General features: G+C 39.0%; 1 protein-coding gene, 1 long non-coding RNA gene and 4 other non-coding genes across 6 annotated transcripts; 5 read left to right on the top strand and 1 right to left on the bottom strand.

The window, feature by feature from the left end:
- The first annotated feature begins 1,671 nt into the window (after positions 1-1,671).
- On the top strand, positions 1,672-4,254 carry LOC102709880 (60S ribosomal protein L30). The gene is made up of 5 exons (XM_006643990.2): positions 1,672-1,783; positions 1,930-2,035; positions 3,371-3,472; positions 3,849-3,917; positions 4,006-4,254. Exons 1-5 carry the CDS (start codon positions 1,763-1,765, stop codon positions 4,041-4,043), a joined length of 336 nt encoding a protein of 111 aa, XP_006644053.1. The 5' UTR covers positions 1,672-1,762; the 3' UTR covers positions 4,044-4,254.
- Positions 2,506-2,602, top strand: LOC121053357. The gene has a single exon (XR_005811040.1). It is a non-coding gene; the product is annotated as a small nucleolar RNA Z103 (small nucleolar RNA).
- On the top strand, positions 2,701-2,793 carry LOC121053358. Its single transcript, XR_005811041.1, has one exon. It is a non-coding gene; the product is annotated as a small nucleolar RNA Z103 (small nucleolar RNA).
- Positions 4,255-6,708: 2,454 nt separating the features above from the next.
- Positions 6,709-6,808, top strand: LOC121053346. The gene has a single exon (XR_005811029.1). It is a non-coding gene; the product is annotated as a small nucleolar RNA Z101 (small nucleolar RNA).
- Positions 6,809-6,945: 137 nt separating this feature from the next.
- On the top strand, positions 6,946-7,031 carry LOC121053347. Its single transcript, XR_005811030.1, has one exon. It is a non-coding gene; the product is annotated as a small nucleolar RNA Z102/R77 (small nucleolar RNA).
- Positions 7,032-8,674: 1,643 nt separating this feature from the next.
- LOC107305590 lies at positions 8,675-14,300 on the bottom strand. Its single transcript, XR_001551800.2, has 5 exons — positions 14,049-14,300; positions 13,260-13,657; positions 13,098-13,164; positions 9,377-9,417; positions 8,675-8,941 (listed from the first exon to the last, which is right to left on the bottom strand). It is a non-coding gene; the product is annotated as an uncharacterized LOC107305590 (long non-coding RNA).
- Between the last annotated feature and the right edge of the window lie 641 nt (positions 14,301-14,941).

Genomic DNA, 14,941 nt, shown 5'->3' with positions numbered 1-14,941 from the left:
ATAGTTCATGCACTATTTTCATGGATATATTACAACCATGCAGAGGGTGACCAATGAAATACAAAAGCGTGTTTATCTATTGTTACAACATGTCATGAGATAGTGCAAGTTTTGGCAATATTGCTCATTTGCTAAGCATCCGAGAGACATGCAGTTATATAGCACTAAACTAGTTTGCTCCTTTAAAAAAATGCCACAAAGTATGGCGCACAACACCAGTTAAAATACTAAATCTCCCCTCCTATCCAACCTTCTCTCATATATTTCCTCTTCAATCTCTCTTTAGACCTTCAAGCACTAGTAGCCGTTGATGTTGACCGTAACTTTATCGCTGTCACATCGATTACGTATACCCTTGTACATACTCTAGCAACTAAGTCCTATTTATTAGGATGGTGGATAAAGCTTGTCCCACGAGTTACTACCAGATGGAAAAGCTATGTGTCAAATCCATCTAGGAATGTGAAGGCATGACACATGAGCAAAAGGTCAGAGAATGAACATACGTGAGGTAATGGGTGGAGACTAGAACTCGACACATAGTCAAGTGTTAGCACTAAGTGTGGATCCATAGCTCTATGTATGGGCTAGTGATGGAGACTAAGCATGGAGGATAACAAGTGTAGGTGTAAGTGTTGGGTTTGATCAAACTTAGTTGGAAGTAAGGAAAAGGGATATGATGATGACGAATGCTGAAGATAGATGCAAAATTGATACTACCAACGGTGTATGTGGCATAAGAGAGAGGGCCTTTGCTCAACTATATGATAAATTATGAAGTTTTATTACAAATGAGCATACCCTTCTTAATTCCATTGCAAACAATCAACCATAAACTTTGAGATAATCCCTAAGCTATCCATTCGCATTAGATTAGCATAGAAATCTCCATTTTACATGGACTTGACTAGTGGCATAGTCCAACCTACTCTTGAAAGGGGTGGCGTGCTTTGCTATCAACAAATTTCCTACTCTCCTACTTGGTTTGGATACAAGTACAAACACACAAAATGATTTTAAATTTTAAATTTTCATTTTAAGAATGATTGAATAATATTATGATTTGACTATGGATTATAAAAAAATTCTAAAATTGCAATTTTTATTTTTAAAAATAGTTTAGGTAGTTGCTTTTGCTTATTTTCCCAACAATCGTATAAATGGAGGGGCCTCAGTAACCCCAAAGTTAATCATAATATCAGATGAACCAAACATGTTCTAGTCCATATTCTACTTTACATTAGTCAGTTTATATCGTTTGTTATTTTAATCATTCAAAATTCAATATATCTAAATATAGAGCGCAAATGACTAGCAATAGGGGAAAAAGGGGAAAATGGTAAGGATGCAATTATAATTTTGTAAAACTGGAGATATGCTATTCTAACCCACGTGTCATTGACTCATGATGGTCCCACATGTCATTAAGATACTAATGACAAATCTCTAACTTTACAAAATTATAATGACACGTTTGCAAATTTTCAAAAAAAAACCCACATCTTTGTTTCCAGGAGAAAAAACCACATATTGCTAACCTGGTGAAAAAGAAGCCCAACAATTTGGCCCATCCAGAAAATTGAAGCCCAAGCCCAATAACCCCAATACCCCATTAGCCAGCCAAACCCTCAGCCCCCCATGCCTATATAAAGCACCAAACCCTAACGCCCCCACTCTTCCACCACGCAGACGACACCCCTCGCCGCCGCCGCCGCCGCCGCCCAAGCCACTCGTCGCCGTCGCTTCTCCCCGGGGCGCAGCCATGGTGGCCCCAAAGAAGGCGGTAAGCACAGCGCCTCTCCATTTCCTCTCGACTGGACCGCCCGCGCGAGCGGGATCCTGCATTTCGAATCGCGGATCGATGGGTCCTTCTGCGCGCTAACACCCTTGTTGTTTTTGCTGTTCGTGGTGGTGGTGGTGGTGCTGCAGAAGAAGTCCACGGACAACATCAACAACAAGCTGCAGCTTGTGATGAAGAGCGGCAAGTACACGCTCGGCTACAAGACCGTCCTCAGGACCCTCAGGAACTCCAAGGGTACGATGAATTTTCCTTGCTCCGTTGCACGCGAGATTGTAGGTTTTAAGGTTCGTGTCGGTATTGGTGTTGGATGTTGGGGTGAGTTTGCGCATCGTAGTAACTGATTACCGGTGGATCTCATCGCCCCCGCGTATGAGTCGATGCCATAGCGATTAGCGCCACTGTCTTTGTTCGTCTGAATGTGCTTCTTCATATTGCGGTTCAGTAGCTGACGGTGGTGTATCAACACATGGAGGATTAATATTTCCATTTACTTCGCAAAGAATGAATATATTCCTTTATGGTACTTGCAATTTAACTAGTAGTTGAAACGGAAATTATATTATGTGTTTGATTTTTATTGGACTTAGATCTCAATATGTTATTATGCTGTTTGTAAACATGTTTATCAGTTGTTGTAATATCTGAGTAGCCTGTGTGTAGTGTACTGTATTTGCACCTTTGCTATTTTGGATACATCTGTACTGGAGGACATGATGATCCTTTCCCCAGATGATCGACCGTGAACATACTGTGCGCTATTGTTTTCTCTTAAGAGATAATCAAGCCAGAACTCTGATCCTCCAAGTTTATTGCATAGAGATTTGTTTACCTGAAAACTCACTGATTTATGATTAGTTTGATTATGCTTATTTCTCCTGATGACTTGAACATGTTGTGGTGAGAATATGATGATCCTTCCCCAGATGATCGACAATGAACATACTGAGCGCTATTATTTCTCTTTTGAGAACCAAGCCAGTATTCTGATTCTCCAAATCACATGCAGAACATTGTTCCTTCAATTGTTTCAAACAGCTAGTGATTTTCTAGATTGTTATGGATGTATCGATGTGTTCTATTGTTTAGATTGAGTATGATGCCACGAAATATCGTCTACTATGATGCCATACAAATTTGTTACTCCAGATTTTAAAACATTTAGCGTTGAAAACTGATTACCAGTGGATCTAATACTGATATGGCCATTGTGTATGAGTCAACGCCATAATGGTTATCCATATTCTGCATACAGTAACTGTGATGTCACTGCTTATTAGCAGAAGTGGAAATATGCTTTGTGACGAAAGTTTATTTTTGTTGTGGGTCTTCAGTGTTAATGCATGGAAAAATTCTCCATGGCTGTTGATTTAGTGTCTTTTTTTTTACTTGGTGCCATTTGCTTGTATTGTTTTACTTGCATAACCTCTTTCTCCTTGTCTTTAGTTATGACATTGGTCTGTTATGCAATTTCTAAACAGTTTAGAGCATCACTACATTAGTGTCCTACTTTGTTTTGTCATGTTGTCGGGCAGACTGATATCTAATGTAGCTCATGTATCTTGATTACAGCGAAGCTAGTCATCATCTCTAACAACTGCCCTCCTCTTCGGAAGTCAGAAATTGAGTACTATGCTATGTTGGCCAAGGTCACTGTTCACCACTTCCACGGAAGTAAGTCAGCTCTTGCTTTTCAGCATCTCTTTGACATCTGCCAATATTTCAACAATTATTCATGCTTGGAAGAAAAGTAACAGTCATATGTTTGGCAGTCATATGACATCAATTAGAAACACCATGCTAATTGGTTTTAATGCATTTTTTTAAAATGACACTGAAATAAGTTTAACGGTTCTCTCTCTAGTATTGCTTTGGCAAATCTGCTTTGTAGTTCTAGCAATTGCAGACTGGACCTTGGTACACGCTTAAGCACCATATCTATGATGTTTGGTTGTTTACTCATTTTTAGGATAAATTAATCTGTAAACACCAGTCTTTTTATCTAATTTTGTTTGCTCCTAGATAACGTCGATTATATGTTTGTTTTCAGATAACGTTGATCTGGGGACAGCCTGTGGTAAATATTTCCGGGTCTGCTGCCTCAGCATTATTGATCCGGGTAACTTCATATATAACTTACTATTTCAAAGAAATAAAACCACACCCCCTTCTTTGGTAGTAATCCGGTACGATGCGCTTGATTTCAGGTGACTCCGACATCATCAAGACCACGGGTGAGCAGTAAGGTGCGGTTGGAGTGGCAATTCGGATGCTGCTGTCGCACTGAGCTGTTCTAGACATTGTAGTTGTTGCCGGACTTGCTTTGATCTCGTGTATCGAACAGCATTTACCAGTCAACCAAAGTTTCGTGGGAACATTGTTTTTGGTTTGGAAAATTTTTGTTCCTGGCTCGAATCATGTTTTTAATTGAACTGCTTGCTTGGCTGTGTGATCACCTCCTCGATCGTGGTTGCTTAGTGTCTTTTCTTGCCATGCTGCGTGGTGGTGGTGCTACTAGAGATCACTTATTATGATCGATCCAATTGCCAACTCCCAAATCCTAGCAACGTTAGTTCGAACTGTATGCTTATTTGAGCCTGCTTGACCTAAAACTATCAGAATTAAGAACATGGAAATACAATTTCAGGAGCTGCACATAATTGGCAATGTTGTGTCTGTCCGATTTATTTTTTTCAGTTGTAGGGCAGATTGAAATTTTCGTTCGTAAGCCAGACATCTATCCTCGTATAGGTACAGTGGCAGTCCAGTGATCTTGCATTCTTAGGTCAAGGATGCCTCTAAACGGCAACTTTTTAGAGTGACCCGCTCCTAAGGGGTTAGCGAGCATGAGCATGTGTAAATTAAGTTAGCGAGCATGAGCATGTGTGATTGGTCATTGTAACATCGGCGAAGTGGAGTGGAGTTGTCCTTAACATATACGTAACCCTTAGCCATTGTAACCAACTCATGAACCTAGTCCTTAGCCATTGTATTCCACCAAATCATAAGAACATCACAAAGTAGCGTAATCTCGCAATTTCACCTGTGTTCCATGGGCTGAACTCAAAAGAGCACGAGGGGTCCATTAGCCTCTCACTAAAGAGTCCACACTCTGACATATACCTTACCTAGTATGGATATGGATATGGAAAAATTAAAGGAAATGTATGGCGAGTAACTGAGCAAGAGCACGGAAACCATGGCTTCAGCACCATTCTCCTCTCTGCACATCAATGGTTCGCATGCGCGACTACACCAGTGCGCTCTACTTTCTCGGCATGCATGTGACGGTGGAGTTCGTATGTGCATGATTTCAATTCTAGTGTACACCAACATTACGAACTCATAAGTTGTCATGTAACTTAAAAAGAAGTGTTAATTTGATTCGTGCTATCATAGCTACGTGTATTTAGATAAAATGACATTATAATTCATCTATTTAATAGTCATGCCGCTCAAATTTTGTAAAATTAGAACCGTGACATCGGTGTCATGTTTTCCATCTTCCTTTTCCATCCGAACGTGGGACCCACCTATCGGATTCATCTTAGCCGGGGAAGTGAATATGAGGAAAAAGATGAATTTGATGGGTGGCCCCCTCACATACAAATGGAAAAAAATATGGAAAACACGACGACGATGGCATGATTTTAATTTTAAAAAACTTGAGTGGCACGGACATAAATAGACGAATTATAATGATATTTATCTAAATACGTATGGTTGCAAGGACACGGATCAAATTAATCGTAAAAAGAATTAAGTATGTATATAAAATTATCAAAATTTTACCCTTTATCAAGGATCTAAAATTTTGTCATTATTGAAAACTTATGACGAGCCGAAACTCACATTCCATCGTTGTTTTTTAAATATCGATTACTCCGAAAAAATCGAAGTTCTTTGCATATTTATTTTATAAAGGGTATAACCAATGACACACACCGAACACACTTCACAGTTCACACTCACACAACACCACGCACACACACAAAGCCGGTGAAAAACAAGATCGGTGGCGATGCACGCAGAACCCACGCCCGGTCGCTCGTCGCTCGCCAGCCGCGAGACAAACAACCTGAGCAACATGGGCTCGTCACGCTGACGACCCAACTAGAAGTGGTAATGAACGAGGACTATGCGGCGCTCGGGTGGTCAGCCACGAGGGCGTGCGAGCTGCCAGCGCGAGTTCGATCCCCGGAATCGCAACTCGCGTCTCTTATCCGAGGATTTTCTCCTCACACGCGTACGCACCCCAAAATCCTAAGCGTGGATGCGTGTGTCGTGGTGTGTGTTCGTGTGCGTCTCGTGTTGTACCCTTAAAAAAAGTGGTAATAGACCCAGATCTGTGGGTTCTTTCACAATCCTATTTAATTCCTGAAAAAACATTCAGCTCAAAATTCTATACAATTCTATTTTCGACCCGTTTTAAGCTCGGTCAGGCAAAATGGCTGGGTCCATTGCCCCTCGTACCCAGCCCAGCCCAGTCCGGACCACACGCCGAGAATTCAAGGCCCACGAATGCCCACATAACACCAAACCGATCTGGGCCGCCCAGCCCGTGCGTGCCTCGCCGACGCCGTCGGATCTGGGGCGTGGGGAGTGGGAAAAACCCTAACGAAACCCTACCGCTTCCCGCCGCCGTTCGCTCCACCTATAAAGCCGAGGCCGCCGCGCCGCCGCTCTCCCATCCGCTTCGCCCCTTCGCCTTCGCCTTCGCCTTCGCCTTCGCCGGCTCGGTCTACCTCTTCGCCTCTCGGTTTTTCGTGATTGCTGAGCTCGCTGCCTGCTCGCGCCGCTGATCCGATTTTTTCCTAGCGTGTTGATTCGATTCGTTCTTCATTTTTTAAAAATCTTGTGTTTTGTGTGTTGGTTTGGCGATGGGATTTTGGTTTTGATTGGAAAGGTGGATGATGCAGATGAGGAGGCACAAGATTTAATGGGTAATTTGCGTCTGAGGCATCTCTGTGATGTCACACCCTTTTTCACCTTGGAGATCTGATGCATCCACACTAATCTTCCGGATCCTCTTCTTGTCGTCGATTCCTTCTTTTGGGTTCTGTCATTTTTAATCTCTTCTTATCTTTTTTTGGTTCTTTAGTGAGAATTGTTTAGTTACTGATCCGTGCAAAGATGTGATGTCGTTTGGATGATATGATGATTGAATTGTTTCCCTATTGGTTTGATTGGCCGCCATGATGGCCTCAAACGTATTAGCTCTATCTGATCATCCGGCCTCATTTTTTCATCAATATTTTTACTGTTTTCATCCGGTCTTTTGGTTATTAATGTACCATGTCAATGTTTGTTTAGTTATCATTAATTATACACGAAATTGATATGCCATTAAAAAGATGAGAGGCCATTAAAATAAAATGTTGATTTGATATGTGATCTGCGATTTTTAGCGACGCATCCCAGGACTGAAGCTTTGAAGCGGATTGGGACTGCTTTTCCTTTGCTTTTATTTCTTGTGTAGGCTATCGATTCCTAAACCAAGCCGGTGAGTGTTGCTTTTACACCGGTTTGGAATCAGCTTCAGCCTGCACGATAAGACCCTATTTTAGGTCACGAAATTTGGGTATCAATAAATTTTCTGATGAGCAGAGCTAATTCACACGCTATTCTGAACAATGATATCTGTCTGGTTTGCACCTGAAACTGAATTCGTTGGGAGGAAAAATAAATTTCAGTTCAAATATTTGGAGAAAAAATGAATCAGTTCAAAATTTGTTTTTGGAGGGGCATTCGATTTGAATACAAGAAAATTTTCAGACGAATAGATATAATTTACACAAGTTCAATTTGAATATATATTACTAAAAGAAAAACTGAACTGAACTTTTAGTTCTACCGTACTCATGCACGTGCAAAGCACGTTTGAATATATATTAGTTAAGTCGTTAATTATATCCAAATAATTCTTAGAAACCATATGGAAAAGCTATACTAGTTTATTTTGTTTTCATCTACAGTTTATTTTGTTTTCATCTAAAATAATACTAAAAATACAAAGCATTATTTTTATTTTTATTTCATGTCATAAATATAAGAACTTATAATTATTGTTTCTTCCATGCATATTAAAAGTGAACTTGTGTAATGAATGCTTTTATAAGCGCAAAATTAGTAAGGACAAGCATATATGCTTCATCATAGTTGTCGAGTGGCCTTTAAAATAAATTTTCTCTCCTTCCAAAAGAAAAAAAGAGTAAATTTGTTCTCTGTCATAAAAAGATGGTTTGTCTAGTTAAGTACTATTTAAATGAGTCAAAATCTTTTGAAGAGTAACCCAACCATCTGCATCTCCCATCCCAGTCACCATTGCACTATCATAGACCATTGATGCTCTTGTGAAAATTATCTTCATCCATTATTATAGCTATCCTTGCCGTATCAAATTAATGACAATGATGCACTTGTGCAAATTACCTTTCGTTTTACCATATAAAGCATAGATCAAGGTAAAACTATGTATTGTCTTAAGAGTGTAAAGAGGAAGACAAACCATGCAACTTCTTGCTAATTTCTCACTATAGGTAGGTAGCAGTTACTTTCAAGTACAAATTTGTATGCACCTTACATAGGAATGTTCTCATCGGCCGAACAAAGATAATAAGCATTGAATATTTTATACATGAGAATGAAGAGAATGGAATGATTAACTACGGTAAATACTTCATGTTGCTATCTCTAGCAGTTTTAGTTGTTAATTTGAATGCATGGGTAGCAATGGCTAGCTAGCCTTCTGACCTGCATTTTTTGCTGATGGAAAGGTTCATAGCATGCATAGTAGTGTTTACTGGTTTCCAAAGCTCCCTTTTTTTACCCTATAGAAGATCTTTCATAAACACACAGGCAGCTAGTAATTGTGCATCAAAGAGAAGTAAGCATATTATGATTTATTTATAATGTATCTTTGCAGGTAAAGGACATAATGACCTTTGTCAAATATATATCCATAAATTCTGTACCTAGCCATTCTCTAGTCTCTCTGCAAATAAAATTAACCAGAAACAACATGCACGCGTAGATAGAAGCATACTGAACAACCAATTCTCTTTCTGGATGAAAGAAAATTTTAGAGAAGGATTATTGGCTCTTCTGAAAAATCATTGGTTGCATCGAAAAGAGCTTCTCTTCCTGCAACTCAATCGAAGATCACCACAATTTCAGTCAACTCAAACTCTGGAAAGGAAATTGTCTCAAGATTTCTAAGTACAGCTTTCAAAGAAAAAATAGTCCAAACAATTTTTTGACAGTCACCGCTAACTACCTCCCTACATAATCACCTGTTTTTTTATAAATCCACATAATCATCTTCATGTTCAGAACATATATTTTTAGACATAGCCACAACTGTTTAACTCCCTACATAATCACATTCATGCAAGGCCTTACAATAGTTTCACCTGCTCTCTCTTGCATATGGAACTGCATCAAATTATTTACACTACATCAACTAATGGGGTGTTTTACCGTGCTTAGAGAGTACTCCAGTATAGATGTACTTTCACTTTAGAAGAGATATTAGCAGTTGACCATGTTTAAGAGAATTCATAGGTTGATAAAACATACCTACAAGTCACGATCTTTCAGTATAAGTGTTCCCCATCAATCTGCAAAGCACTAACATCTCATGAGCAACCCAATCATCAGATCTTTTAGATGGAATCCACAAGCTAAGGAAATGTTGCCAGTTGGCCAGGGCCACCTCATCGCTGCATGTGTTATATGTTGCGGTGAAATTGCTGCATTGAAATTGTGCCAAAGGAAGTTTGACGACGATGACAAACGGAGGGCGAGCCGACAGAGCATAGCGCACCAAAGGAAGAGATCACAGAGAGAAGTGTCTCAGTGGAGGGAGAGAATCGTGCAAACCTTACATGGAATCGTATGGAGTTGAGGTGAGCATCGTGAATTTTCCATCAAATTCAATAGGAGAAAAGTAGAGCAACAAAGGATTTTGAGTTGAGGGCTGTGGCGTGGATGTGCTCGGCAGCGGCACAACAATAGCCCGCATCGAGTGGGACGTGGAGATGACCAGCGGTGGAGAAGACTTGGGGGCGGCAGCCGGCGACTGGCGGCTTCATGGGGGTGGTCGGCAGCTGGCGTTGGCGTGGCGGCGGCTGGTGGCGTGGGGGTGCGGCCAGCGGAGCCGTGGGGACGACCGGTGATGGGGAAGAGACGGGGTGGAGGGCGACAGAGGTTGGGATTGGTTGACTGCGTGATAGACGCGCAGATAGATTGGTTAGAGGGGTGTGTCCTATGTAGGATTGTAGGAGAGAGATATTTTAGATCATTTGAGGCCATTGGATGTCTACATCTAACAGTAAAAAATCGATTGCGCCAATTCTGTGTATATTTGTTGGGGATGGCCATAGAAAAATTTCAACTTCTTCTTTTTATATTAGTATAGATTGTTTCTAATGTTGCATTTTTGGAGCTGAATTTAGTTGGCAATTCGTTGACGTCGATGCGGATCATCCTGCTGCCGTAGCCCGATTTTTGGCCCAATAAAGATGGCCTGGCTATCAATTTTTTAGTCAACTTGTAAATCTGAATTTTGATCCACCAAATCTAGATGACTTGAATCCCGTCAATCAGTTGGATGGCAGGTCCATCAAATTTCTGAATTTTTGTTTGCCGTTTGCCGACACGTTTAGGGTGCTCGTAAAAAAAAATCATGCCTACCGTGGCGAATGTACAAAAGTATGTGTGATATGAATTTCTTTTTTTTCTGTTTTCTAAAGCTTTTTCGTTGTTCTTTTGGTTTTTAATGTTCCACGTCAATCTATGTTTATTTACCATAGCTAAACCTTTAAGACTTGAATTGTACACGAAATTGATATGACCTTAAAATATTGAATTGATATGCAGCGACGCATCCTTTGGAAGCCATCAATTTAACGAGATTGGTAGCTATCTATGTTTTGAGTTCAGATCACCGAATGTTATACTTTTATGATAGTAAATGTTCCATTCTAGATGTTGCCCTACATGTTAATCTGGTTTTTGGCCGAATAAAGATGCCTTGGCTACCGATTTTAGTCAACTTGTAAATCTAGATGAGTTGAATCCCGTCTATCAGTTGGCCCATCCCAATTCGGCCAAGGACAGGTCCATCAAATTTCGGCTATTCCAACTTTAAATTGCAAGTACGGGTCAAATTCACATTCATTTGAATTTCGGTGAAGACAAATGTTTGTTTGTCGATCACGGTTTTGGTTGCTAGCTAGTGTCGCTGCTGAAAACTGTTTGGGATGACCTGTAGTTTTCTTGGATAAAATTCATCAGAATTTCAACTATTTTTCGTTAAATACTGGTTACGTGGTCGTTATGAAACCATACAAAAAAAAATCATCCCTACCGTGGCAAAAGTTCAAAAGTATGATATGAATTTACGGTGAGTTTAATAATAACCTCACGATTAGCGTACTACTCAAGTAATATGGAGGTACGAAGAAGTAGTTAGAGGTATAAATAAAGTAATTGATTTGAGGGATTATTAATTTGATGATTAATGAAAGACGTAACTACCTCGCCTTAATTAAGCACCCGCTAGTGGTTGCTGCTGCGACGTGACGGGAGGAATCTTTGGCTACATCGTGGGGCCTCGCGGGGTGATTCTCTACTCGCATTTATGCGAGATTCCCCTTTTCTCTATTGGGTCACCACTGGGTTGGTATGTTTTTGCAGAATCTTCGATAGAATAATCAAACAACTTTTATACTAAAATTCCATTCACCTCATTTAAAAACTTTATAAAAAACTTTAAAAAAGTTCTGCATAATACAATTCATATTTTATTATCCAGTAACAATAAAATATTAATCTAAAAAATTTCAAATAAAACAAATAGTCAAAATATTATATCTAACCACTAGAAATGAACATATTTTAGGACGGTGCCAGCATCAATTAGTAGCGGGGCGTACCAAGAGAAAAGATGACCATGTCAGTCTACGCGAAAACGAAAAATACGGTGTGGATGATCCTCTAAGCCGATAAAAAGAATAGTCATGGCCACGTGTGTATGAAATATTCTACCTCTGGTTTATAATGAAAAATGTTTGATTTTATTGGTGGTAACGTTTGATTATTCGTCTTATTTAAAAATTTAGTATAAATATAAAAAATCGATAAGTCGTGTTTAAAGTAATAAAGTAAGCCACAAGAAAAATAAATGATATCTTCATATTTTTTTGGATAAGACAAATGATTAAATATTAGAACCAAAAACAAACATCTTATATTATAAAACGGATGGAGTAATTAATAAAAATCATAAATCAATAACCAATCCCATGACTGCCAACATGACAAACTAACTAATTTTAGAAATCTAAATATAGAAACACTATTGGAATTTGGAATTGGAAAAGAGTTAAAGAATTTTTTTTGGAACTATTCTCAACATAGCAATTTTAGGAATTAATTTTTGACTCTTATCATGATTAACAAACTTAATACAGAGTCTGTATCTGTTAGGATTTAGAGTAGAGAACGGAGTCTGCTTGAAGTATACATCAATTTAAATAATTTTTTAATATGAATGATTAAATTAAGATTTAGATTGACAAATTTTAGCCATGTCCTCTTAGGTGCTCTTTGTTGCAGTAATGAAATTTAAAATTTAAATTTAGTAGCGGCATGTTCGCTGAATGATGTGTTCCATTCTAGAGGAATGAAAAATTCGCGGTCTTATACTTATTTTTATATATCAATCTTAAGAGAGTGCGACATAAACTTCACGTTTACTTGGTACGGTGCCGGTAACTATGAAGTTTTGTGATGCCTTTAATTATTATTATTAAGTGGCCATTGAAGATACATACATTCATATCTTCTTGCTTTTGCTTATAAGCTAAAATTTAAAAAATAATTCTTAAATTTGAAGTTAATTTTTGGAATGTTTTAATAAAATTTATTTTCTAGCCTTAGCTTTTAGATCACTAAAAATCTGTATATAAAATTTTCATTTATAAATCATTTTTTATTTTGAAATATGTTGTTTGACACAGTGACCCTATCACGGACTGCCCATACGGTGGATATTTTTACGGTAGGGAAAAAATTGCTAGCAGATTGTGTAATTGAATCAGCTGCGTACTGACGGTGAAAAGAAACACTATTATTTTTTTGTAATTTAATTTTGGTGGAAGTAAATTCATAATATCCAGTGAGTTTTCACACAATCTTTCGGTCTCATCCTTCAAAGCAACCTGCTTCACTCACATGAAAAATATCCACTCCTGCCCGTGGACTACTACAGTACTTTCGAGCGAGGGACACTCACCAGTAACCAGTAGTAGTTCCAGATGTCATGAGAGAGAGACGTCGCAGATGAAGCTGAACTGCCAGTGCTGCACGGCAGTGTCAAAGACCAATTGATAGCAATCGCCAGTAAATGGGAGTACGGAATTAGTTTGTCATCGGTAAATGGGAGTATAAGAATTACCTTGCCTACACTGCTTGGCTTCTGACGAGTTGGTGGCCTGATCCAGCCCAGCAGCAAAAGAAAGAAAAAGGTAGTTGGAATGCATCCTCATAGTTAATTAGTTATGACTGATGACTGCTCAGAGACGCTTCGACATATCAGGCAATGAATCACCGTGACCTCCCACAAGAACAGGATAGACTTCTTCACCTCTGACGAACTGAAATAGCATGGAGTGTTGTACCTAAAATGCATGTTAAGTTGTCAGCCATAGCATTTTAAAGGAGATATATGGCATTAAGGGCAGTGTAATTGAAATAGTTTGGTGGTGATGCCTTGCTGTGGCTGCTGTCTGTGCTACCACAAGTTAGGGACTTTGGGCCACGTGGGAAGCTCAATCATATGGCCAGTGGCTATGACTGTGAAATACCAACAGAAAGAAGAGAGGGTAATCAACTACTCATGTACTCTTCCGTTTATATTTCAAAATATAAGACATATTTTGTTTTATTAGAATAAGAGTTTGACAAACCATTAGTCTATTGGAATAAATTTTTTGACTTAAAATTGATGCTATTAGATTCATATTGAAAAGTACTATCTTATGATTATCCTTTTGTCACATAAATGGTATATTAATAGATTAATATATTTAGTCCAAGTCTTCTCTTAAGAAAATAAAATATATTTATATTTTAAAACGGAGAGAGTATTAACTTATCAAGGATATTTTTCATCTATATTTTTGGAAGAGGGGTCAAGATTGACTGCAAATCACTAAACGCATCATAAAAGAGGTGATTAACTTACCTGACTGCTGATCATTGAGATTGGATTAAGAATTTCCATGCCACCAATAATGGATCGCAGTAGAAGTCAAGAGTCAATGACGCAGGGCTCACGTTGCACTTACCCTTCGCCAACCGCAAGCTTTAGCTGACACAGGGTGATCAATCAATCGATCAGGTCTTAATATTCTTTTCAGCAAGTGATGACAAACGGGTGTAAAAGAAATTCCCAGGTATGATATCAGCAGTGAAGCTCTTTTCCCTGATTTTCAAGTACCTGCAGTCATCGGCAGTGGTTAGCGTTTGGCAAGTTGCACATGGACATTTGAACTCTCAAGCAACCATCAACTTCAGGAATAGAACGAGAAAAGGACGATTTAAGCACAAGTAATACAAAAGGCTACAACTTTATTTATTCGGTCCCAATGAATTTTAACATCAGGTTCCACACAAACTTGTCCAATAGAAATATCCAAGATTCTCATGCCTTTCCCCCTCCCTACCGTATAGGCATAAAGTTCTTTCACTAGAAAAAGATTAGGACTACTGCCTAACAGTACTGAAATGTGTGGGTTGCAACTGTCTACTTAAAAGAAATTGTTTGGAGAAATTAACAGCGACTGGTGAGAAAGTTGTAGGCAAAAAAGAAATATTGAAAAGGAAAGCGAACCACCCAGGCCTGTGCTAATGACTTTATGGCCTCTTCATCAAATGACAGTTGATGTCTCACACCGAGATATTGGTACCCTCCTCCCTACCTCCTCTCTCTTCCTCTTTCTGCAACATTTATTTGCACTGCATGTTAAGCCGCAGGACAGCCAAGTACAGGAGAGGGTCCTTCCCATATTTCATTCTCCTACAGAAAAAGCTCATGATATATAGCTTCCAACCTTCCAGGTTCAAGGGCTACCTCTG

The sequence above is a fragment of the Oryza brachyantha genome, chromosome 1, assembly GCF_000231095.2.
Source record: "Oryza brachyantha chromosome 1, ObraRS2, whole genome shotgun sequence".
Lineage (NCBI taxonomy): Eukaryota > Viridiplantae > Streptophyta > Magnoliopsida > Poales > Poaceae > Oryza > Oryza brachyantha.
The sequence above is the reverse complement of the archived record's forward strand: the minus strand, read 5'-3'. Positions and strand labels throughout refer to the sequence as shown.

What these genes read in the sequence shown, in the direction of transcription:
- LOC102709880 (XM_006643990.2), top strand. Translation starts at nt 1,763, where the DNA reads ATGGTGGCCCCAAAGAAGGCG. An exon ending in TGTTCACCACTTCCACGGAA is followed by an intron (nt 3,473 to 3,848) that starts GTAAGTCAGCTC and finishes GTTTGTTTTCAG; the next exon opens with ATAACGTTGATCTGGGGACA. An exon ending in CCTCAGCATTATTGATCCGG is followed by an intron (nt 3,918 to 4,005) that starts GTAACTTCATAT and finishes GCTTGATTTCAG; the next exon opens with GTGACTCCGACATCATCAAG.